This window comes from Neopelma chrysocephalum, unplaced genomic scaffold (genome assembly GCF_003984885.1).
Source record: "Neopelma chrysocephalum unplaced genomic scaffold, ASM398488v2 Primary Assembly neopelma1_68, whole genome shotgun sequence".
In the NCBI taxonomy this organism is placed as follows: Eukaryota; Metazoa; Chordata; class Aves; order Passeriformes; family Pipridae; genus Neopelma; species Neopelma chrysocephalum.
In genome coordinates this window covers 9,206,564-9,232,501 of record NW_020897727.1, presented here as the reverse complement: position 1 = coordinate 9,232,501, position 25,938 = coordinate 9,206,564, and the positions used below count along the sequence as shown (strand labels likewise).

Here is a 25,938-nt window from a genome sequence, read left to right as displayed (position 1 = left end):
TCCAAATGAACTAACTTGCATTTCCAACCTAATAACTTCTCAAAAGAAGGGTCCTATTGGAGATTGTTTTGCAGCAAACTAACTAGTTAGGAGATTTTGAGTGTGGAAGAAAAATATTTATAACAAAATATAGAAACTAAACAGAAAAAATAATAAGCTGATCTTTCCTTCATCATATTTAATACACTATGACTTAATCTGAATTTCATTCTCATTTTTCTTCGAGAGATGGGTTTATCATTTGAAAATTTTGCCATGTTGACTTAGTGCCAAACAGGGATTGAACTTGTGTCTGTTCTCAGTTGCTATGCAGTAAGACATGTCCTCTAAAAGCATGTTTTCTGAGAAAGAAGAAACACAGTAACTGCTTTTCACTACAGCTTAAAGACGAGTTAAGCAGGGGCTGTGAATGCAAAGCAGAAATGTCTAGAAATAGGTATGTAATAAAGACTGAAGAAAGATAACAAAACTTATGCTACAGGCCTGGTCTGCAACTGCATATTGTGTGTAATGAATGTCAGCTGCAGTATCTTACAATGAAAATCACTGGGTTACCCAAACAATGGTTATTTGTTGCACAGATAGTATGTTTAATACATGCAAACATATTCAAGAAAGAGAGAGTGTGCTTTTCCACGTTCTTCTGGATTTTTTCCCCCCTCTAGTTCTGCAGGATGTCTTCTGTTCAGAAATAATGGTGCCAAGTTTCCTTTGGAGGTGGTTATAATTTAGAGTTGTTTTGCAGGTTTTGGGTGCTCGTCATCTCCCTAAACTCGGTAGAAGCATCGCTTGTCCCTTTGTAGAGGTTGAAATTTGTGGGGCTGAATATGATAACAGCAAATTCAAGACAACAGTTGTGAGTGAGTATCTGTGGCTTTCTGTGTTGTAAGGATGTGGTTATACTTCCAGTGTACTTAAATAAAGTGAGTAGGCAGGGGATGACTATGTATTTATGTTGTCTGTAATTGGCCAGCAACTTATACTATAGGGAGGAGTAGGTTAACTGTTGCTCTGCACTGATGTCATACAGTCTTATTCTCTTGCTTGCCTCAGGGCCAGTTAATTTGAGAAACTTCAATGTATATCAAGTTTTGAATAAATAGTACTGTTGCAGTTTGGAAAAAAAAGAAAAAGAAGTCCCATTCTGTTATGTTTTTGCCTATGCATAAGTTTGTGTATTTGCATATTTTAAAAAATTGCTGGCTTGAAAGTGCCTCCAACAGTGCTAGTCAGTTCCCAAAAGTCTGGCCCAAATAGAGAGTTACTACTGTGAGATCCAGACTATGTTTATTTAAACTCAGCTTCTAAGACTGGCATCCCCTTGGAGACAGCTTGGGTGTATAGGGCTGTAAAATAGTATAACTTGCAATGCAAGTTTGATCAAAGCTCACTCCTGGGAAGTTCTGGACAAGGGATATGTGTTTGTAAATGAGCTTCATTTAAGTGCCATGGGGCAATATCTCAACCACTTCATATTTTACCCTTTAATATTTCTGGATGCAGCAGTTTTCCTCTGGTAAATAACAGGCTTTGGTTCTGAGTATCCAACCAGTGATACCAGTGGGAAATAAACACAAAAGCAGGAGCAGGAATGTGCATTGTGGCTCTTTAGTACTTCAGAGAAGAGGATTATGGTTTAAAATTTTTGTAGGAAGTGACCAAGACTTAGAGAGCAAACTTCCTGGCTGTGTCACATATACCAAATGTTGGCATTCTGTACATGGCTACATGTACCCTGGGCCAGGGTACAGGTAGTGCTTTTCCTGGTTTTTTTTTCTCAGATATGGAATGTGAGGCTTATGAATATGAGCTATTAATTAGCTTTTTTTTTTAAAACAAATACATGTCCAAGGAGGTTTTATATGGTTAAATACAAATAATAGCTTTCCTTTTCATCCCTGCCTAGTTTCCTCCTATGTCCCCCACCAAGTAAACAAATACAAAACTTCTGAAGCAAGGTTACAACATGAGACAGATGGTAAATAGGAATTTTGGGCCTTTGTATCTTAGGAAATGTCCTGGGATACATACCCATATGTGAACGAGGTGAATTTACTGCTCTATACTGCAAATGTTTCCCTTTCCTTCCAGATGACAATGGCCTGAATCCAGTTTGGGCACCCTGTGCAGAGCAAGTGAAATTTGAGATTTACGATCCAAACCTGGCGTTTCTGCGCTTTGTCGTTTACGAGGAGGACATGTTCAGTGATCCCAATTTCTTAGCACATGCCACTTTTCCCATCAAAGGAATCAAATCAGGTAGGATCAGTGGTTACAATGAGGGGCTGTGTCAGAAAGGTGCTGTTCAGCATTGTTGTACTGTGACTTCCTCTGTGGTGCTGGACTCCCTCCTTCCTCTATGAACCCAACTTACTCTTGCTTTAGTTTTCAAAAGCATGTGAAGTCATGAGTTTCTCAGTTTTGCCATTCTTGCCTTTTGCTCCTCTCTAACTGCCATAGCAAAGCCTGCTCTCAGCAGTGGAGCATTTGAGCACTGAAAGAATCCCCTCAGGACTGTGTGCACCTCTTTTGTGGCTGCACATGACCCTTTGCCTTGGCTCTAATTGTCCTGTGTGTATGTTCCCCCCGCCCCAGGTTTCAGGGCAGTCCCTCTCAAGAATGGCTACAGTGAAGATATCGAGCTGGCCTCGCTTCTGGTTCACTGTGAAATGCAGCAAGTTCTGGTGAGAACCACTGGGGGTGTTTTCTTGTGCACTTAGCATGTATGTTATCAGTACTTTGTGGAAACCAGGAACTGAGGATTTAGTTTTCTGTTCTGTGTCTGATGTGTTATTGTCAGGCATTTCTTCTGCAGGTACTGGGGAAGACAAATAGCACAAATTGAGTTACTCTCCCTCTGGGTGGACAGATTACATGGTTGTTAAAAGAAATAATGCATAAACAAAGCATCATTACCTCCACTAGTTTTTGCTGTAACAGCATGGTCGTTGTCATTCCCTGTTAACTGAGTGATGCCATGCAAAGCTAGCTAAAATCAGCTTTGACTTCATAGAATAATCTTTTTTTTAAAGGTCCTACATAAAAAGAAATCACTTTAGCAAGAGAAGATAGTAATTTCTTCCAGTATTTTATGAAAATAAACAACCCATCAAGTGGAAGACATATCTGGTCCCTACAGAAGAGCTAATCTGCTTCTTTTAAGCCTCTCTAAAACACTTACTTGATGTACTTGTATTTTAAAACACATAGGGGAAGAATAATGATTCATCCTTGCTCATGAAGCCAGGCGTTAAAGTGGCTGATCTGTGAATGGTGTTTGTTGGTGTTCCAAAGGTGCTGTTGTATATCTTGATCTGAAGCAGGATTATTCTCAGACTCTTTCTCAATAATATTTTATGTAATTTAAATACACTTGCGTAGAGGCCATGTGATGAAAGTTTAAAGATTCTTCTGGGAAGTGGCTATTTCAGGGTGCTTTCCAGCACCCTTCAGATTCAGAGAAAAAAAAAATTCAACTTCTTATTTGTAACCTTTTGCAACCATCCAGGCCTACACTGCACTTCACACCAGTGTACATTGTTTTTCTGACTAAAACACCAAATTCTGGGAACTGTAGGTCATAATGTCTCTGAAGGGATTTGTACCTGCAGTTGCAAATGCTGAACTGGAAATGGCTGAGTTCAGTCACATTGTTCTTCCCAAAGGAGTGGCAGCCTTTTTCAAACATCCTTTGTGGAGGTTTTTACAAAGCTACCTTGTAACCCATGATGTAAAGTGACTGTGCAATGAGTGTTTGACAGCCATGGTAGGTTCTTTCTGTGGGTCCTGAGGGCAGGAGAGGGCTGGAAGCTGAGACAAGAGGGCTGTGTGTGTGTAAACAAGAGAGCTGTGTCCTTTAAAGATAATATTTAAATTGTTCATATTTCATGGACGCGAATCTGATAGAGGAGGCCTGGTAAACTGCTGGTTTTTGGCTTGCTGCCTTTGAGAAAACTGACAGCAATTCACCATTGCCTAATGCTGAGCATGGACATCACTTGTGGATACACTGGGAATCCCTCCTGCTGTGGTTTCTCTTCAGGAATTCAGATCACTATTTGCCTGGGGCAGGAGCAGCTCTAACAGTGATGTTCAGAACAGCAGTGTGTCTCCCAATCTGTCAGACTGGGCCCTTTGACCGTAGCACATTTCACACTCTAGAAGCCCCTTCTGCTTGTTAAGCCAAATGAAGATGCAGCTCAGCTTTGTATTTTACAATGTCTGATGTCTCTGGGTGGTAATGCAGTGGAAGGAGAACTTTCAGAAATTCTCCCTTTTGTTTGGCAGTCTGCAACAAACCCAGACTTGCTGTAGTTATCAACTCTAGAACTTCTGCCAGATCATTCAGGAAGCACCAGAAAAGATCAAGGCTGTCTCTGTTCTTCTGCCTCTTTTTAAAAAATGATGACCGTCCATAAAATGATACCATTTAATAACAGGCCTGTTTATATACAGAGCCCATCTGCATACACTTGGAGATGAAATACAAAATTATAAAGAGGAATTACAGATGGCTGTGGAATTTCTCAGGAACAGAGAAGCAAAAATATTGTAGATGTAAGCATGCACATTTGAGAGTTATTATGAGGGGCCTTATGCAGTTCCTGTAGAAGTTAAACAGTTTTCTTGATATTGTAGAAATACTGAGGTGGTTGTTGCATTTAGAAGCATGTATTATTTCCTTGAAAATTGATTTACTTCTGTCAGAAAGTGTGTGTATCTCTTCAATATTTTCTGATTACAATCTGCCTCAATGGTGCATATGTTTTTGACATAAAGATTGAAGTGGACATTCTGAAATGCAGTTTTAAGGTCTACCTTTGTGGATACATTTATTTACAAGAACTAATAGTAGTACATATGCATCTTGATGATTACACCTGCAAATTGGTAATTAGCAATCTGCATTTCCTTTGTGATTTGGGAATACAGAGTTTCCTACTGCTTTACAAACAAAAATTAAATAAATTACTTTTTAAATCTTAATCACTAGCATAGCACTGAGGCTGTTTCAGTTGCTTCAAACCATGCCTGTGTAGGAATGTGTTTCAGGAAGAAAAAGAGGGTTTAGGAAAGGATCTTGTTCTTGTAAGTGAAACTCCCTGGGTGTGTTGGTAAGCTATCAGTTTTCCTAGATCTGGACTGAATGCAGAAAGAGTCAGTCTTATTAGTATGCAGCCTTTGAAAATGTTTGGATTTATTACATTTATTGATTGCATGTCATTTCTTGTAGAATGAGTATCTTGTTTTGCTGCTGATGTGAAGATTAAGACTTCAGTCCTGCCAGTTCTATTCCCCACTAGTAACTCTATAAAGAGACAGCTTTTGCATCCAAAGTTTTGAAGTATTAAAATAATTTGAAGTCCTAAAGGGAATAATTATGATTGTTTTATGCTTGTGGAATATATTGAGACCTTCTACTGTGTGCCACATGCAACATAGAAACTCAGACATAGTCAGTTGTTCTGCATTGCCATAGATACAGAGAAATACAGGAGCTGTTCTCTCTTGACCATCTGGGTACTTGCTGCTATTAAGGGTCCTATTTACTAGTCAGGATTTTGACCTTTAGTCTAGATTTCAGTAGATAATCCCCAGGATTGACAGTTTGTTGCATAATACACAAATATGATGGAAGAGCCAAAAAATAAACTTTTAAAAAAGTATAGTTAATACTGTTATAATCTGATAACTCACCATGATACACTATTTTCTGTTCTTTCCTCAAGAGACTGACATACTTTATTAGGGAAAAACATTCCAACAGAAGTGTTTAGATGCACCCAAGTCGTGACCTGTGCTAGAATGTCCCTGACACCCCTGTTAGAGGGTAGGGCTGGTCATACTGTGGGGCTGATGGCTTTTTTCATTGCTTTCTAAGTTAGTTTATTTCCATAAACAATCATAAACATATCAAACCAATTTTATAAAACATTCTATACCATTATTAAATTGTGTTTAAGAAACAAAATAATCCCCAAACTATAAATATTTGGTGCCATTTTGGGTGTCTGTCTTACAAGTTACCTTGATTTCCAATATTCTTTTGAAGGAGAGTGAAGAAGAACTTTATTCCTCATGTCGGCAACTTCGGAAGCGCCAGGAGGAGCTTAACAACCAGCTGTTCCTTTATGACACCCACATGAATTTAAGGAATCCTAACAGAGATGCAATATTGAAGGAATTCAGTGTGAATGAGCACAAACTACAGATATATCAAGAGACGTGTAACCGCAGGTGGGTTGATAATCGTTCTCCTTTCCCAGGCAGCTCTATCTACACATGAGCTATGGTAAGGAAACCTCAGATGTACCAAAATGAGCACCTAAAGAATGGTGAGGGCAGAATGAGCTCATCTGAAGAGAGGAAGGGCTGCAGAGAAGCCAGGCTGGGCTGGAAGCCACTAGAGGCCAGCAGAAGCTGTGCAATGTCTGCTCAGTGGCATCTCAGTTTCAGTGATCACAGCGAGACGTGTAATCTGTGAGGTTTTATATTCCTCTCTTCTGCTTTCCAGGAGGAAAGTCTGGAAATATATACAGACAAATAAACCTACCCCTTCACTCTTTCCACACTATCAAAATTATGTCCCTGGAAATGTCCTGAGCATATTAGATGTGTAGGAACAGAGGATGCTTCCAGATACACAAACCACAAAAGATAAAACCAGTATTGAGTTGTAACAGCATTGCATTGTCAGTTCAGTACATTATCCAGAGCTTAGGGGAGGGTTCTTTCTCCTTTGCTGCCACCTTTGGGATGAGTGTGAAGGAGACAGAGAGAGGCTTCATGTACCAGGAGAAAGTCTTGAGTAGATCTCACGACTTGAAGTATTCTTGCCCTTTTTTATGTGTGCTGAACAGCTGCATGAATCACTGGTTTACTCCCATTTATTGAGGAAAAAAATTGCAATGCTTGTTGCTGATACATCACTAATTTTGGTATCTAGGTTGAATTTGGTAGACTGTTTTCCTCTGAGAAATTCTTAGTAGACTGAACATTTTCCTTTTCTTTTCCCTTAAGATTAAAGGAGAAGAAAGTCAGTAACAGCAAATTCTACTCTTAAAGCCCATCATTCTTTGAGGCTGCTTTATGGTGCGATTCAAGAAGAGATTAATTTATCCTGGTCATCCTACTCAATGATGGTCTCATCAGATGGAATGACTGGAAGAAGAGGAGGAAGAGGAACGATGGGTTTCCTTAAGAATTTCTTATTATAAGAAAAACTGTTTTAATTCCTAATAATTTATATTCTGTACAAAGCATATCCTCTGTGCAAGCCAGAGCTTCTGTGTATTCAAGATTTTTAAAACTTGAGGACATGTAGTTGGATAGACCTCACTTCTTATTATCAATACCTGAAGTACAACTCATCTCCTATATTTGTGTATGCAGGCTGTAGATAAGACATTAACAACCATTTTCATGCATGGAATCACACCACTTTAACAACCTGGCTCCTCAAGATTAACTAGTAGTGAGTTTTTAATTTATTAAATGCTGTAAAAGCACTTCTACACCAGCATTGTCACCTCATGTATGTTACAGTCCCTGGGGATTGTGCTTCTGATACTGTATAAAATATTTTGGGCAGCTGATAGCTTGTACCTTATTGTCTGTTATTAAAAGTTTTCTGTTACATTTTTGAGAACAAGATAATATGTTAATTTTGTTGAAAGCAAATACCCTTTTGTCACTGTAGTTGTGTTCTTCCTGGTGAACTCTCTGTAAAGGTTTATGAAAGGAGCAATGTGTGAACCTCTGTTCACAGCCCCTATGAACTTATGTCACAGCCTCAAGGCACCGGAAGGAAAAGTTTTAAGATATGCAGTAGGAGATATCTGTTTGTTTGCAGAAAGGGAAGGTATTTGAAATTCTGAGTAGCATTTACTTTGTATAGTATCATTTTTGCAAATCCTTTCAGCTGCTAATGTGCTTAGAAATGAATTTTTAAATGAACTGTCAATTTTTAATCTTGCAGTTCTACTTAGACGATAGTCAAATGATAGTGTTCTGTAAATGCAGACCATTTTCCCAAAATGTAACTAATCCAAGAATGATAGTGTGCACAAATATAGAGGTACATTGTTCTTGTGCCTTTAATCAAATCAAGAGCATGGAGCTACAGATGAGAAAACCTGTTAGATTAGCAAGTGTGTTTTCCTGCCAGAGCAGAACTAAAGTCCTTTGATGGAATATTTAACAGCAGTTGTCATAATTTGTGTATGTGTTGGTCCTTTGTGCTAGCACTGTTTTATTACTGTCAAATTTCTGGTTGCCTTATCTCCGCATGGGTGGAGTTTTGCTGTCTATGTTCCCGACTTCAGCTTTCAAATGTGTGCAGAGGAGTTTAGTTTTCTGCCTGAATGGCTGCCTGAGGCATCAAATGCTGCATACATAGTGCTGTATTTCTGATCACAGAGGACTTGCATGGATTTGGGATTCATGGCCTGATGCAGCTGCCTCAGCAATTTTTGGTTTCTCTTGCTCCCCACGCTGTGACTTCTGTTGTTTCAAGAGGCTCTTAATTGATGCCATTGTGCATTCACAGATGATGGTTTGAGGAACCCCCTTGAGGTTTTAGCTGTTCTGTAAAGACAGTCTTGTCTCAAAGTTGAAAGTACTATAATAGTGTATCCCACAATGGGGTGGCTTCTGTAAATTTTTTATTATAAAGAAATTAATTACTAATCACTCAGCTGAAAAACAGAGCAAAGTTAAAGGCAATTCTCTGCTTTTCATCCTCCTGCCTGAAATCTCTTCAGTACCCAGTTGTGATTGACCTGTTCAAGGACTGGATGGGTGCAAACCTCCCTCAGACAAAGCAAAAAATCACATCAACAGTGGATTTGGGAGGTAGAGCTGTAACCTAGGCTGCTGTATAAAGCTGGTCTTATCTGCAGTATCCAGGTGTAGTGAGGTGATCCAGTTGCTCTTCCTCAAGGTGGGCGGTCACCTTTGGTGTGCACGTATTCTGCAGCATGTTGCAGGATGTGCTTAATTTGTCATATGATCAGTTCCTGTGCTATATGTTTCACTCAACAGCCTCTGTGATTGCCATGTAATGCTGTGAGAACTCTGTGTTGTCAGTGTTGATCAGACAAGGTGGCCCAAAGCCTTGTCTGGAAGGCCCTGAGGTTGTTGCTGCTGTAGGATGAGATTCGTGGGCAGCCGACTACCAGCAAGGTTTGGAATGATCACAAAAACTAGACTACAAGATGCCAGAGCTTAGGAAACTCAGACCTAGAGATCAAGGCTGTTGCTGTGGTGAGGTTTTTGTTCTGTTTGTTTTAAAGCTCAATTCCAGAGCAGACACAAGCAAACTGTCCCTTTGTCCTGGCTTCCTCCGTTGGTATTCCTGACACAGGACAACTGTTGTGTGATGGACACAGGAGTTCCTTGTGCTGTTGTTGTGCAGATATTTAAGAATTAGCACATTTTGTAATCCTTTGAAAAGTCCTGTGCACATTCTCCACGCATATGTGATGTCAGAAGTTATGAAGCACTCCTTCAGTATTTATGAAAATGCATTTTGTTTTACAGTAAGACTTTTCCCCAGAGTATGATGTTACACTGTATGCAGAATGAAAATACTGCAGTGACTGTTTTGTTGACTTGCTAATGATGGGCAAGGCTGTATTCTAACTCTTCCTTGGTTTCTTGCATTCTGTTTTAATCCAAGATCTCACCTCTCAGTTCTTTGTCAGGGCAGACTCTGTAGCAACTTTTTCACAGTTGCAACTGTTTGAATATGAAAGTAAGTCTGAATGTGTGTGCTAATTTTTTAATCCAGGAGGAAAAACATTTATAAATTTTTGAAGTTAACAATTGTTAAATTGTTATATTCTTATCGGAACTGTTTTAAATCATTGAAATAACTTATTAAAATAAATAATTTTTGATATCTCAGCTGTGATGTGAATGATGCCAGATGCTCCTTTGTTTAAGTATTGCTCATTGAATTTCATGAATTTTGCCATCATTTGAAGCAGTGAGTGAGTTCTTACTGAAACGTGGTCTGCTGGTGTGTTATGGTATGTTCTGCTGGAGGTTGGAAGAAGGGCAGTTCTGTGTTTTTAAGATGAACTGACTTAATGATTGTTTCCATAGACATGGTTATTGTTGCACTTCCATCTGCCTGCAAACACACAGGGCAGAAGGAAAAGGTCAAGGATCATGTTTAACTTGTGACTCCTACCCGACCTTTTTCAGTGAGAGGAAGATATAAACTTCAGCCCCAGTGAGAATCAGATTTGTATGAACTTGAACAAAAAAGTCTGAAAGAGGCAGAGATTAAGTTGGTGGTAATTTGGAAGAACAGTAATCTTGATGTTTACCAAATCTTGATGTTTATGCTTTCTGCCCATTAGTTTGCGTGGGCAGAGGTGCTGCTGGGGCAATGAACACTCTCCTTATGTTGTGATTTTTTTTTAATTGTTGGGAGTCTTGGGAACAAAATTTTCTCAATCTTTTGATAAAAACTATATGCTTATGGAACATGAATCAGTATGAGATGTCTGCAGCCTACTTCTTCTAGGTCATTAGATAAGCTAAAGGGTCTTTATCACCTTTGAATTTGGGACTATTGGTACGCATGAGCTCTGCAGTCCAAAATATTGCTTTATTTAGGTGGTTTTTTGCCTGTATTCATGTTTTTCCCATCCCAATGCATCTTTATGTTTCTCTGTTGAAAGCACTTTGTTAGTTCTGCAGTTCTCTCGATGGTGAGATGGTGTGAGCCGTGTACCAGGCGCTATCTTTGAATTCTTCAAACCAGTTGTAAAAATCTGAATGTGGAGTGAAAGCTGAAGTGCAGTGTTTGTATTCTGCTACAGTCGTGTGTCAGTGTTTCCAAGTGCAGTCCAACTAGTTGGCTTGGTTCCAGACTGAAATTCCATTTATATCATTAGAAATAGAAGTTAAATATAATGAAAATTAACCTTCAGAATCAGTTCAGAGACAAATTTATCCTCTGACCCATAACAGTGTTTGCAAACATGCACAGCTATTAGTTTTAAAAGAATTTAAATTAAAATAAAAGCAGTTTAATTAATTGGTAGTCTACATTTTTAGCTTTACTCCAGTAAAACTGGGAACCATGAGCTTGACTAAAATAAAGCAGAAGTAGTTTCCTTAACACTTATATACTCCTGAATTGCATTTTATCCCCAGATCTTTTACAATATGTATAAATTATCAGTGTTCAGGACACTTTTCTCTGAAGATCACATCATGAATTATTAAATATGCCACTATATTTTGGAAAGTATGTGGAAATAAGTAATAAATAGAAATGAAGGAACATTAGGTCTCTTAGGAGAAGGCACTATAAAATCTGGTCTACTTTAAAGTTGATTAAAAATCCAAAATAAATATATTTAAATACACATTAGAAGTATAAGTTATTCATGTGTATATGGCAAATTTGTACCTTGATGTGCTGTGTCTGTGACATTAAGCAGCTGACTGAGGATTCTATTCACTTTAAACATCAGCATCATTCTTTATAGTAAGGCACCTATCAATTGTTCAGTAATTTTGAGGACTAGGAAAAATTGAATCTGTGCTATATTTTCATTCTGCTTTTTCAGTTTTTAGATGTGTTTCTGGTAATTCAGTTTCAGCAAAACAGGTAAAAAATTAAAATTTGAAAATAGATGCAACACTTGAATTAATTACCTTGATTTACTCTGCTGTTCATGCAAGAGGAGTAATAACCAAAAAAAAGACAGGAAGAAGGAGAGAGAATTCTCATTGTAAAATACTTAGAATAGAGCAGCTGTGACTGGCTTTACACAGATGTAATTTCTAAGCAATTTTAGAGTCTCTCCTTAAGCCACAAATTGCCTGTTTTCCTTTTGGAAAGAGGAGCAGTGTCCTTCACTTCCTCTGTAGCCAGGATGGTGCTTTTTTTTTACTAGATAAAGGTGACTGACAGGGAATTAATGGATTCCCCAGTGCACTGTTGATGGCTCTGGTCACCCCTGCCAAGCACTGCCCGTGTCTCCCCACAGGTACCTGATTTACTCCCGTGTGCTCCAGGACAGTCATGGGCCATTAGGACAAAAAAGTGCCTCCTGCCCTGTTAGCGGTGAGGACTTCTGTCCTTGACTCCAGATGGATGAAAAGGTTCATGCGTTGAGCTCAGCTGCTGCAGGACTTCTGGTATTTGTGGTTTTGTTGGGCTTTTTTTGGCTGCTCAGGAGCTTCCGCTGCTGTTGTACCTCAAAAGCTGCCCAGGGCTTGAGCCTCAGCTGGTATTGACAGCATGGATTTAGGGCTCATGGCCTAAGGAACCTTTCATAGATTTTTTTTGCAACCCCACTGTTGAGATAATTATAAATAGCAGTAGCTGAGTTTTGCTAAAAGATTGCAAACAGCAGAGGAAATTCCCCAGGGGCACGGGGATTAGGTTCCGTATCTTAAAAAGATTTTTTTCTTTTACAAGATGTAGCATGAAATACTGTTTCTCGTGCAATTTCTTGTACATTTTGGTTTTGTCTTCTGCTGGCATTAAAATTTCTTAATCTATTTCTGATAACATTGTGTCAAACCCAGAGAACTTAAAGGGGAAAACAAAGTGGTTTCCACTTGGAAGTAAAAAAAGGCTGTTGGAAAGAGAACAACGGCCCAGTGCTTTCATGAGGTCACGGCTGTCTTCTTTCTGTTTTATTAAAAAGAAGGTTTCTTCTTTCTGCAGATGATGGTGTATATTAATGACTTCTGGAGCGTGGCCCTTCTGCCATCAGTGCTCAGTTGGAGGCACATAAGCTCTTTATAACAGAGTGCAACACTCCTGCTACACAAACAGTTTATTTGCTATTAGAGAAAAAAAAAAAGTGAGTTCTCTCTTGAACTGTCCCTCAAGCTAAGTATTAAATTTAGCTTCTTTTATGGTGTACTTACTGGTAGGGGAATGAAGGAGAAAAGTTAGATTTCAAGCAAGACAATACAAAAAAGTTACCAATACCATGGGTTTATTTTTTTTCAAGGTAAACTTCTCTGGAAGGGAACTCAAAAATCAAAAAATAATGCTGTCTCCAGTTATTATTAACTACAAAACCCTCCATCTTCTAAGCAGGGGTGGCAGTGGACTTTTTAGTTTGGTTCCTCTATTTAGGCACTCTTGTTTTCTGAGAATCCTTTAACAGTGCAGCAGAACTACTGTCTGCCTCTTCCTCTTCACTTCCCCATTTCAATTGCAGCAGAGTGTAACAACTGAAGTAACTGGAAGTTACAATTAATTTAAGAGCAGTGTAGTTTCAGCTATTAAAATGGAAAGACTAAAGTTTGAAGAGGAGTGTGAAATTCTTGAGGGACTCTCCTTTTTATCAAGGGGTACAGAAACTGTAATGTTGATGGGTTAAGGGAAAACAACTGTATTTTAATATTTGAGGTGGTTTCTGTTTCTCTTCCTATATTAAACTGACAGAGGGAGTTGCTTGGGACAGCAGTGACCTGTACTTAACAAGGTCTTATCTTCTATTCTTAAAACTCCATAAAATTATGAGTTTCCTTGTAGCAAGTGTTTATCTTCCTACTACAAAGGTAAAGTTCTATTCAAATTGTGTCAGGTGTTAAAGAAATATTATTAAAGCTAAAAATGTTTTATAAATAGTGGAACGTGAGTGTAATCACTTACCAAATGTCTTTGATGGATTCTTTGTTTAACTATTCAATAATGCTGGGGAAAATCATAGGTTTTATTTATGAATGCACTTTAGGTAGCTCATTCATTTTAAACAGACATATTTTACTGTTAGAAAAATCTACAAATCTGTGGTGCTTCAAGCACTTTGCTGTAATTTAGATTAACCATGGTGCATTTTCCAGGAATGTCATTAGATATCAGAGAGTTAACTTAGAAAAGCATACCAGAATGTAAAGAAACCACATTTGTTTATTGTCTAGCAGTTTATCAGTTAATCTTGGTTAGGCATATATACAACCAAGCTGGAAAGCAGAACTGGGTTTTGGAATGTGATCAAAGAATAAGTTTATTCTCCTCTGGATCATGTAGCACAAACTCTTTAGGAATAAAGGGCAGGAATCAAGAGTATAATCCCATCAGGGAGGAAGAAGAGCCAGCCTAAGGACATTTGTTCCATTCACTGTAGTGTGCTGTTGTACCTGAGAATAAAATGCTGTTTGCAGTAATACTGAGCTTCATCTTGTTAGTGATCTGATCAGTTTTACTTTGAGGAGAAACAATATATAAAAATTACTTTACTCAATAGTTCCATTCCTTGGGGATAAAACTGTTTAAAGATATTTACCTGAATCACATAAATGTGTATTTTTAAAAAAAAATCTTTATTACCTGCCTGTCAAAACCAAGAGTACGCAGAGAACATAACTAAATTCTGTCCTCAGCATTTCATCTTTTAGAATGAAAATGTAACTGCAGATGGAAACCACGAGACCATCACAGCAATCAGCAGGAAAAGCAGTCCTCCATCCCTAACAAGCTGCATAATGGTATAATTTCTTGGCTTTCGTCCACATCCCTGGGATCTAAACCATTCCACCACTTCATTCAGGCTGTACTGCTGAGGCTCATACCCCAGCTCCTTCTTGGCCTTCTCCATACTAAAATAATGAGTGACACCAGTTTTGTAAACCTCTGTGCGAGTCAGGAGGGGCTGAAAATTATAAATGTGGCCTACAAGAAAATGAACTACTTCAGTAAGGAATGCAAAAAAATAGACAAGGGAGAGAGGAAGGCGACAGGTTGGGAACTTGTAACCCAAACCTTCCACTAAGGGTCGGAAAAATTCAAAGTTATTTACAGGCCTGCCATCTGAAATAAAATAAGCTTGGCCTGCAGCAATGTGCTGCTTGTTGGCTTTGAGGGCCTCAAAGGCAAGGATATGAGCCTGAACCAGGTTGTCTACATGTACAAATTCTACCAAACTAAGAGGATCTCCATAGACAAATTTAAACAGTCCCCTTTCAATATAACTGACTATCCTTGGAAGGTGTCTCTGTTCTCCAGGCCCGTAGATACCTGCTGGTCGCAGAGCACAAGTCCTTAATACACCTTTCCCATTTCCAAGCTCAGCACCATTTGCTTCCAGCACCTTCATTTCAGCTAAAGATTTGGTTCGGGAGTAGTGATCGGGGTGGAGGTGAAGAGGTAGGTAAGGCAGAGATTCGTCCCCATTTTCTATAATCTGCCCTCCAAATATCACGTTGTATGTGCTTGTATAAACCAGACTCGACACTCCTGTGCTCTTGCAGGCTTGGATGACATTTTCTGTTCCTTTCACATTAACATCTTCTATAAGTTTTCGGTTCAGCTGCTCCCTGCCAGACATTCCATAGGAAGCGATATGGAATACGCAGATTACATCTCTGAGAGCATCTTCCACTTCAGACAGGCAACAGATATCCCCCTGCATGAACTTTATTCCCTCTGGCACGGCTTGAAGTGGCTTCACGACATCAAAGAGAATCACATCAACTCCCTTTTGATATATGGCACAACCTAAACTGAAACATGAGAGAAACCATATGTTAGGATTCGTAGCACAACGGTGCATGAAACATTTCACCTGGAGGAAGAGAGGACTATTAACTATTTTAGTGCTGATCATTTTTCTGATGGGAGTCTTTTAAATATTCAGCCATCTACTACGGGGCAGATTCAGCTGTGATACTTGAGGTACTGAACTAATTTCTCACACTCCAGCAGTACTTCGGAGAAAAAAAAAGGCAGAATTGCTGTAAAAGATTCTGAACAGAAACAACTTAAGTGCCTTCAGCGGCCTTCTGGAAGAACACAGCTCTGGAAGAACCCTGTTTCTATCCCCTTTATATCAGCAACAGCAAACCTTTCAGATGGAAACCTCTAGCCAACTGCTAAAAAAAAAGTTTATTGGTTTTATCTTACTGCTTTTGTGCCATCCCAACTCTGGCAGAACAACAGGTTGGTCTTTGCCGTTGTGTTTGAAATTTGTAGAGAAGAGGAGTGAGATGCTACTCAGCTGGAATGAATTCCATGCCACATGACATATTTTACTCCAAGTTCCAGGTATAAACACAGGTATTGACACAAAGTATAACTCTGGTGTTTCTCCCCCGCCTTTCCTACAACTGTTGTATGTCTATAGTGCTTTAAGGAGAGACAGTGGAAGAAAAAGCCAAGCAGAAGTTGGATAGGGTTCTTCTGGGATTTCTTTTTTCCTTCCTCCCACTTGGCATTTACTTTTTGGTCCTGACTGTGGTCTCTCTCCCCTCTGTAAGCAGTTCTAACTGCAGATACTCAAGATAGTCTAGGGCTCAAAATAGGATTTTTTCATTGCAAGGCCTGCAGAGCCAGCTACAGTAAATGGACTTCACTGAAATATGTACCTTATTAACAACTCTAATCCTAAAACATTACTGCCCATGAAAATAAATATAATCTTAAGAGAGCAGCTGGAGCAGTTATTCTGCAGAGCTAAGCGGTGTGTAACTATTTGCAGGTCAACAGAAAGATGTGTGTACAAGAGGAGGCTTGTCCTTCGGAGCAGGCTGAAAGGTGGTGATCTGACCCCCATTACAGAGGTGACCAGACAGGTAATTGTCGGCGAGGCAGCCGGTGCCTGACGTTTGGAAACAGGATAACAGAGTTACTTACAACATCTGGAGACAGACTAACATGTTTGTTTAAAACCGAGAGCCCAGATGAACCAGAAGATGGACTGGACTGGATCAGGCATCTCAGGGACACAGTTTTCCGTTTTACAGATGTAATTTGTTGCCTCCCCGGCAGCAATCTCTTACATTTATTCCTGTATGTAATAACCATTTAATGCACTAACCGGAAGCCAAAATAACCCCCTCCGCCAGTAATGAGGACTCTTTCCTTGGCAGTGTTTCCTGGTTCCATCCTCTTTCCTTTGGCACTATATGGTGAAATGGACCTGCAAGTCACATTGCAAATACATTAAAACCAATCTGAGTTTTAATATCGCCGCACATTCGGTTATCCACCAATCTACTGCACGCTTTAATTGCAGCCCTTCATCTCACCACCGAGGCGGGGGAGGACGCTCAGCCGCGGGATTCCTCAGAGCGGAGGTTTTACGCGGAGGACAGAGAGGGCTGCGGGGAACAAGGCGAGTCTGGAGCCGCTCGTGACGAGCTCATTCGGTCTCCAACTCCCCTCCCCGGGCAGCGCGGGGGTCCCAGCCCGTACCTGCCGTGCCGGTCCCGTCCTTCCCGTCCCTGCGGAGCGGTGCCGGGCTCTGGGATCACGGGAAATGGAGCGGGCGGGGCGGGGGCCGCGCCGCGAGATGGCGGCGGGGCGGGCGGGCCCTGCCGGTCTGGGTTTGTGTCAGTTCCCTTGTCCCCTTCTCCAGCCCAGGGACGCTCGGTCACAGCAGGGCTCTCAGCCTGAGGCGCTTTGAAATGGGGGCTCTCGTGTTGTCTGTGGAACCGGAGCCTTTTCCAGCTGTGTCCCGTTCGGATGTTTGTGCCAAAGCCGGGTGCTGGTGCTGGGTCAGGGCAATCCCCGGGATCAATCCAGGCTGGGGATGAACAGATGGAGAGCAGCCCTGGGGGTGCTGGTGGGTGAGAGGCTGGACATGACCTCGCCCAGAAACCCCAAATCCTGGGCTGATCCCACAGCGTGGGCAGCAGGGGAGGGGGATTCTGCCCCTCTGCCTTTCTCAGGTGAGACCCCCCCCTGCAGCTCTGGAGTCCCCAGGACAGCAAGGACATGGAGCTGCTGGAGCGAGTCCAGAGGAGACACCAAGATGATCAAAGGGATAGAGCAGCTTTGCTATGGGGAAAGACTGAGAGAATTGGGATTGTTGACCCTGGAAGAGAGAAAGCTCAGGGGTGACCTAATTGTGGCCTTCCAGTACCTGGAGGGAACTTATGGGAAAGATGGGACAGGACTATTTACGAGGGCATGGAGTGACAGGACAAGGGGGAATGGCTTCAAACTGAAAGAGAGTAGGTTTAGATCATGTATTAGGAAAAAAATATTTTCTGTGAGGGTGGTGAGGCACTGGACAAGGTTTCCCAGGGAAGCTGTGCCTGCCCCATCCCTGGAAGTGTCCAAGGCCATGGGGCTCTGAGCCACCTGGTCTAGTGGAAGGTGTCCCTGCCCATGGCAGGGGGGTTGCAATGAGATGATCTTCAAGGTCCCTTCCAGCACAAACCATTCTGTGATTCCCTTGGGAGGCACCTGCAAGTGTCGCCTCAGGGGTGTGAGGCTCTGCAGAGGTCTGGGGCACCTAAGAGAGGCTGAGGAGCCCTTGAGCCCTGGGCAATTTAGGTGGACAGGGGAGTTTCAGATCTCACTGCTGAACATTTCTTGATGGAGATGGTTGTCAAGCATGGGAATAGGCTGCCTATGGAGTCACCATCACTGGAGATGTTCAAGAAACAACTGGACATGGCACTTAGTGCTGTAGTTTAGTTGACAAAGTGATGTTCAGTCAAAGGTTGGACTCAATGATCTTGGAGGTTTATTTCAACCTAAATAATTCTGTGATTCTGTGGTTGTCCTGCCATGTCAGGGAGAGCTGAGCCCTCACAGCATCTCCGTGGATGAAGGTGGCTGTCCCACATGCTACTGCATTTGTTGCGAGCCTGAACTACGTAACACACTCAGAGAGTTCTGCTGTGCCTCGTGCAGAGGTTGTTTTTGGCAGTGGGAAAACACTTCACAGCACTGACTGACTGCAGTAGAATTTCTCCCAAGTTAAGCACCAGCAATCCACTGCAAGCTGCCTGTGAGAGAGAGCTGTAACAGGAAAACAATTAAGAATTACACTATCAAAGTTTGTTTTGCGGTATATTCCATTTTTCTTTGGCAGAACTGAGTCACTTGGGGAATGTCAGAAAGTTGGTTACAGTGTCAAAACTGCTTAAAAACACACAAGTTTCTGTTTTGCAAAACCTTGACATAAGTAGACATAGTGTGCTGTGTTGTTTTGATTGATGGCTGGCAAGAATTAAAACTGAATAGATTCCAAGAGGAATTCTGTAAGTATTAAAACTTAATTTTTTTAGCTATAATTTCTTGCTGGTTAACCTCTGGGATTCTTAAATAGCAATTTCAAGATGGAGCTGGTGCTGTACCTGACTATGCAGAGCTGTCTGGCTTGGAGGGCATCCTTCAGTCATAGCTGATTTCCCTGTCTGCTGCCTGTATAGTAGGAGAGTGGGTTTGAGACAACCCTGAAAAATGCCATCCAGATGTATAATCGATGTTATGTTCACAGAAGTATGATAATTCTAGCTCACAAACACAATCTTGATGAAGATTTTGAGAATATTTTCCCAAGTGTGTAATCACCTGCAAAGTACCGAAAAGTCCTGAACTCTCCCTGAGATCTGCAGACACAATGTGTTTTGTCTTTGAGGAGTCTCCCTCAGATTATAACAGTTGGTGTCTGTCTTCTGATCAAGCAGATTGTGTTTGAATGGAATATTGCAGAATCACAGGATAGTTGGGGTTGGAAGGATATTGCCCATTGAACCCCCTGCACAAAGCAGGTTCACCCAGAGAGGTTACACAGGTTCCTGTAGGTATGGAATTTCTCCAAGAATAAATAATCCATATGTTCAGCCACTTTCTCCTTGTGGCTCACAGAGCTTTGTGCTGTCTGAATGGTGTCCCTGACCTTGCACTCCATGTTGTGTGTGTAAATCCTTCTGTTTGAACAGGCAGCTGTTAACCTCGGGATGACGTTTTGTCCTCTGGACTTTGTGATGTGTCCATGCAGGACAGTTTGCAGGATTGAGACCTCTCTCTGTACATTGTGCTTTTTCTTACTCTCTGCCTGGTATGTCACCTACAGTGAGTGAATTGTGTCAGACTATCTCATAATTAGAGTAAGTATTATTAATGTAATAAAGCTGTGTTAAGATACTGTAAAGATTTTGCTCTTAAACCACTATCAGTTTTATTTCTCATTATAGTGAACTGTCCTTTTTGGCTTCAAAGAATAGTAAGGAACATTCATTCCTTCAAAAAGGTGACATCCATGAAAGCTGTGGGTAAATACTGTCCTCGTTTTACATTTACAGATTTGATGTTAAGACTTGACACTCTCAGATCTCATTGTTCTCCACAACCCACGTGTTCATGCCCTTTCATTCCCTACGAGACTTCACTTTTCCTAAGACTTTATGGACTTCTTGAATGTATCATAAATTCTGGTTTGCCATCAAATAAATGGACTTCCAGTTTTACTTTATGTGTAAAAGAACATTTGTCCTGAGATTGTGTCTTCCTAATTTTCCCTTTAAAGAACCGGGCATTTTGGAGGATGCCTTGCATATATCCCAGCATGCAGAGAATCAGACCATGTTGCAGTCACTTGAAGAGAAGAGACCACACTAATGCCTGGAATTGCAAGTTAGGGCAGGATGTGTCAGGAAAGAAACATTTGCAGGATGGAGTGGGAGTTATCTCAGTACCACAACCTGAATTGCAATCAACCTGAAATAGGTTGCAAAGAAATCCTTAAATCAGCAACTAAACAGAGCTAAATAAGCAGTTGTTGTGAACAGTGCAACTTAGAAAGAAACAATGAAATCATTAATTATTCTTTCATAGTATGTTAGTCATCTGGTTCCCTTTTGCAATTTAAAATACTTAGCTAGTAAAATTATTTTTGTCATCAAAATACAAAGCATGCCAACAGTACTATTTCAGGAAGCAGGGCAATATTTCATCTGGGGAAATAAACCTTAGGTTACTGTTTTCATATTATTTGATTGATTTCTTTTTAGTATTACTTAACTGTGCCTTTTTTTTTTTCATTGTGCAATGGGATAACAGAAGAGAACAAGATTTAAAACTAGGTCAGAACCAACCACATTTATGGTCTTACTAAAACATATAAAACCAATTGGTTAAAATAGTACTGTAGAGGTGAAAACTGAATCTACGTTTAGAATGGAATTAGAATTACAGTGTTCAAAATTAAAATCAAACATTCAGTCTAGATTAGAATGGAGTATTTTCCAAGGAGGACAGGCTCATGGATAAAAATGCTAGTCTGAGTTTTAGTCTTGGCTCTGACAGAGGTTCCCTGAGTGACCTTCAGAAAATCGGTTTCTGCTCTGTGACAAAGGTGGTGTTTCACTTCCTCACTGCCCGAGCTTGTGGTCGTGCTGGTTTCATTTGTGTTTTTGATGCTCAAGTGGGAGCTGCTGTAAAAATATTAATAAAGCAGGAAATAAATTATGTGGGGCTTAAAGAGTTTAGGGAAGTATGCAAGTTATACCCTTTGAAAGTGTTAACACTGACTTCTTCTTAGGCTACCTGTTGATTGTGCAGTATTGCTTGTGGGAAGTGTCATACAATCTGGTTATGTGGAGATGACAATCCAAAGCACTTCTAGTTGCTTTTTTCTGTCAGTTCCAGTAATAGAAAAACTTAGCCCATCTCTTCCGGATTGAGAAAGGAAAAGGATTTCAGCATTAATTGTATTTACTGCTTAGTGAACACCATTCACTAAGGCTGATTAAAATTGTTCATCTGAACCATTGCTTTGTATCATTTTCCTAATTTAATTCTTTGTTCTCTCAGGAGATATGACTTTACAAATATTTCCAGTCCTGACTAGGAGGTGGTGCAGGGAGTAGTGAATTACTTATCAAAGTAGGAAATCGCAAAATGGAAGGTAGTCTCTACTCAACAGAGCTCTTGAAAAGGGTCTGTGTGTTTGCAGTATATTTTGAGACCCTTGAGTGAAGGAAGAAGTTTGGTATATGTTGCACTGAAGATATGTGGGCTTTGTTATATAATTCTTTCTATACTGTCAAAAAATTATTCTACTATTTTAGTTTTGGAATCATCTTGAATGAGGATGTGGATTTTGGGATGAATGGTAACCTGGGGCTAGGAACTTCCTTTTCATAGATGTCCACAAGCAAGATCCAATGAAGAGCCCATAGAGGCAGCAGGGTGTGATGTTGTCAGCAGCAGTGCAGGGCCCTGCTCACAGGTTTCTGTGCCTCCTTGTTTGCTGGAGGCAGCTCTGCCCAAGGCTGTGCAGGCAGGAGCTTTTCATCCCCTTCCCCGGGCAGTGGAGCAGCTCTGGCCTGGGTTGGTGGGTGTAGGAGGGTACAGTCAACTCTTCAGAAGGTACAAACCGCTCAGACTTTGGCTGTTTTCACCCCTCAAAAACCAGGTTGGGTGGAAACATCAGTTGCCAGTCAAACCAGCTACTTAAAGCGTCTGGACAATTCCTTCTTCAGTTCTGTATTCCTTGTGTGCCCTGAGAGAGGGTGCTGTTGTACCGTCGTGCTGAGGGACCACAGCTCTCTGACGTCACCGGTACCAGCGTTATATTTGATGTCAAGGCTTAGTTACCAAGGAGGTATTTCATGCAACATCTGTGCATTGTATCATGTAAACAACAGGATTACACAAGTCAGCTTTTATTCCAGATAGCTGTTCACAGATCAGAACAATTTAGGCTCAGTAGCCATGCCTTGGCTAACTTAGATTTTATGGGTGGGTGGACATCTTTAGTGTGTTAGTTATGAAAAACTGTTACTATAAAAGATGCTGAAAAGGCTTTGAAAATCTTTTTGCAAAGATTCTTAAAGAACAGACTTGATTCTGAGTTGTCTATTCAGCAATAGGAAGTTGTACATGCCTTCTGTGAAGTCATCAGAAATCAACTTCTGTAATGCTTCAAAAATGTAAATTATCATATTTTCAAAAGTAACAGTACTTTATCCTAAGGGGAAGGGAAGAAAGTCACGTATTTTGGGATAAGTGAATGGTTGAGCACCAGGCTGAGAATAACCCGTGTTCTCCCGTTTTACTGTGATAACAAATTGCTGTTTATGGTCTATGTGTCTCTTCGTGTACCCTGCAGAGCACATCAATAACCCAGTTTTCAGAACAAGTATATATTAATCTTCATGACCTCCATGGAGCTAAACAGAGTCTCGAGGGGCTCAGCCACTCCTAAGCATTTCAGTCCAAGTGTCTGAAGTAAGTGGTTGCTCCAGTGATATTGATCTTAAGCTCCCTTAAGCCTTTTGTGGTTTTTTAACTTGTAATTTGACCTGATGTGTTACCTGATGTTCTGAGGTGCTGATAGCTGTTTGCAAAATATGTTGCATAGATATTAGTACTTAACAGTATAAAACAATGCTATCCAATGAAATTGCAGCACTTTGGAAGTAAAAGCCAAATTTTAACCCGTCCTGTAACTCCCTCAGTAATTTCCATACTGCAGAGGAGGCACACAGGACTGCAAGGGCTCCAGGATTGGACCTCTTTGTACCTGAAAGGATTATATGCTTTAAAAGTTGGTACATTAAGAAATAGAAAAATATTATTGGAAATACTTTCACAGATGTTTTTGCAAGCGGGGGAGGACAGGTTTTGGAATGCAGTGCTGAACATCTTTGATTCTGTTACTTAAAGCAAGTCTTCTATATTTAAATAGGCAGCTATTTCAGAAATATACTTACACTTTATTAATTGTCTGATTCGGTTTCAAGTGTGATTGATGTGCGTCCAGCTGCCCTTATTTATCACACTGATAATAAGGAATGGCTTCCCTGTTGTAGTAATTTATAATTTAATTCAGTTATCCGTAGGTTTACAGAAATCTTTCCCTCTAGCAAAACCAAGATGAGGTCGGTCTGCTGCGAATCGTTGACACTAATAATTGAACATCCAGGTGATGGTTGGAGATGTACTACTTTGATCTCTTGGAAGGATCTAAGGGATCTTTCAGCTTCACAGGCAGCTAATCATGTGCTGTATATCCCATATGTAGAACAAACTCAAGGCAGAATGTCTTCATTAATCTGTATTTTGTACTGTGCTAATTTTCTGTCTGTGAATAAGAAGTCTGCAGTGTGGTGAGGATGAGATTTGTCAGCAAGAACACCAAAGCTTGAAGTTGTTGTAGCATTTCTGTGGATTACTCAGTGGAAACTGTGTTGGGAGGGAAAGGAAGGAAAGGAACATTGCTGAGGAAATGTTGCCCATCTTGGTACTTCTGGTGCTTTCATTTTCATGGTTCTGTGGTCAAGATCCAGGCAGTGTTCTCCCATCTTCAGACACTTAGAACTGCAAGAAAACAGAACAGACACTGGCTTAAAAGATGTTACTACCATTGAGTTCTATAATTACCTTGACAACATTGCAAAAAGTACATAATTTTGCAGAGGAAGGATTAGGTAAGAGTTTGAACATCCAAGTAGAGGAAAACAACCTCAAAAAAGACAAAATCACTTTCTCGCTTCAGCTGTGCTTAAATTAGATAACCCCCACAAGGCTTCCTTAATGGCATCTTTGTATTTACAAGAGCACCACATTCTTATGTATCTGTCATGCTGATTTATTCTGTTCCACCAAACAAATGATTGTAGAACTCAGAGTTCATAAGCATCACGAGCCCGAGTTTTCCCTTGAAAGGGATTTGTTCAGAACCAAATATTTTGAAGGTCAAAAAAAAAAATCAAATAGCTCTAAAATGGGGCAAAATTACTGAAGTTACAAAGATCAGATCATTATAACATGCATTTATCTTCTGTTCAAAAGCCTTATTTGGACATGTTTTATCCTGGAATGGTAACGCAAAGAAGGTGTTCAAAGTGGGAGCTATTCAACAGGGAGTGTGAGTGTGCTGTAAGTGCAAGTAATTTACTGCAGGTTGTTCTTGCTCCTAATTTTCATTCCACTAAGCAGAAGTTGTGGACGCAGCATCTGGTTATAACTAGTTTTGAATTTTTGCTGCTTTTGAGGCAGAAGTAAGATCTGATTAACCAGGGAATGGAAATATCTGATTTTTTGTTTGATTCTTGCAATGAAAGAATTCTGAATGAGCTTTGCATTTAAAGTGCTGCTTCATTATCTTTCAGAGAGTATCTAGCCCATAGAAACAGAATTTGTGCCAGTTGAAAACACTGGATTAATTCCAGGTCATACAGCAGCTTAATTCTTCATTCATCCTCGGAACATGGAAGAATCAAACATCAAACGCATTATGGACAAATTGTATAAGCTGAAATGTTCTTCTAAATGACTTAGAAGAACTACATGTTCTAGTAACTGGCTTTCTTGTATAATGAAGGCTTCTCAAGTCTAAGACGTAATCTTCAAGATAAAAAAAAAATAATATGTACCAAAAGACTTCTTTATACACCAGCTGAATAAAATTATATAGAGGAAAATTGCATGCTTAATCAATTTATAATTATTATTATTAGCACAAGAAGGCCTGTTTTAGCAGTTGTCATTTTAACACTTTCCAAGAGAAAGCACTATTTAGTACAATTCTTTCCCCAAGTCTCTCACTGACATTGCTTGAGCATCTTTACCCTTCTAAAAATTACTCTGGGAAAGTGGTTTGAGTGGCCAGGGAGAATCCCTTCAGTGCCATATTGTTAATTTTACTGTTAACAGATTTTACCATTTTACCATTTTATTGTTCATTTTACTATTAACAGATTTTACCATTTTACCAAATGGTAAAATTTTTGGTCCTGTCTCCTTTTTTTTGGTCCTGGCTCCTCTCCCTACTGTCATAAATAAAGGTAATCTCACCTAGGAACAGGCATCAGCTAAAGCAGGCAGTTAATCACACTTTAACAACACACACATTATCAGCTTACCAGGCAGAACCATCCCATCTCCCAGGGTGTTTTATCTGTTTATGAAGAAAATGCCTTCCATAATGGTAATTGAGAAATCAAAATGACTCAGGGTTTGTAGGTGTCAGTAAGAATATATTATCCAGCCAAACTCCCCTTGTCTCGTTTGCAAATGGGTCACGCTGCTTTTGCCTTTCCAGTAGGATTTTTGTCAGTGAGGGACTTCCCATCATGTCATGAAGTTTATTAACTTGAAGAGAATTTCAAAGCTGAGGTGACCCTTGTGAGAATAGACTACAATCATTCCTCCCATTTTGGTTGGAATTCTAGTCCCCTTATTATCTCTGGTACGAAATGAAGGAGTCC

At 40.2% G+C, this 25,938-nt stretch overlaps 2 protein-coding genes across 4 annotated transcripts in view; one reads left to right on the top strand and one right to left on the bottom strand.

The window, feature by feature from the left end:
- Nucleotides 1-9,906, top strand: part of PLCG2 (phospholipase C gamma 2) — a 58,104-nt gene extending 48,198 nt beyond the window's left edge. Inside the window, 5 exon segments of the mRNA XM_027685071.1 lie at nucleotides 746-860; nucleotides 2,092-2,259; nucleotides 2,596-2,684; nucleotides 6,053-6,237; nucleotides 7,021-9,906. Coding sequence (XP_027540872.1) covers nucleotides 746-860; nucleotides 2,092-2,259; nucleotides 2,596-2,684; nucleotides 6,053-6,237; nucleotides 7,021-7,063 — 600 coding nt within the window. The 3' untranslated portion in view covers nucleotides 7,064-9,906.
- Nucleotides 9,907-13,879: 3,973 nt separating this feature from the next.
- SDR42E1 (short chain dehydrogenase/reductase family 42E, member 1) lies at nucleotides 13,880-17,284 on the bottom strand. 3 transcript variants are annotated; one of them, XM_027685193.1, is made up of 3 exons: nucleotides 17,180-17,284; nucleotides 16,803-16,904; nucleotides 13,880-15,489 (listed from the first exon to the last, which is right to left on the bottom strand). In XM_027685193.1, exons 2-3 carry the CDS (start codon nucleotides 16,868-16,870, stop codon nucleotides 14,382-14,384), a joined length of 1,176 nt encoding a protein of 391 aa, XP_027540994.1. In that variant the 5' UTR covers nucleotides 16,871-16,904; nucleotides 17,180-17,284; the 3' UTR covers nucleotides 13,880-14,381. The 3 variants fall into 3 exon arrangements, with proteins under 3 accessions (XP_027540994.1, XP_027540996.1, XP_027540995.1); XM_027685195.1 differs by having other exon boundaries at nucleotides 16,803-16,916; nucleotides 17,180-17,278; XM_027685194.1 differs by lacking the exons at nucleotides 16,803-16,904; nucleotides 17,180-17,284 and adding an exon at nucleotides 16,619-16,779.
- Between the last annotated feature and the right edge of the window lie 8,654 nt (nucleotides 17,285-25,938).

Excerpts from the sequence above, each read along its gene's own strand:
- SDR42E1 (XM_027685193.1), bottom strand. The coding sequence starts at position 16,870 with ATGGAACCAGGAAACACTGCCAAGGAAAGAGTCCTCATTACTGGCGGA. Across the intron at positions 15,490-16,802 it reads GGGGGTTATTTTGGCTTCCG|TTTAGGTTGTGCCATATATC; the intron begins GTTAGTGCATTA and ends CTCATGTTTCAG.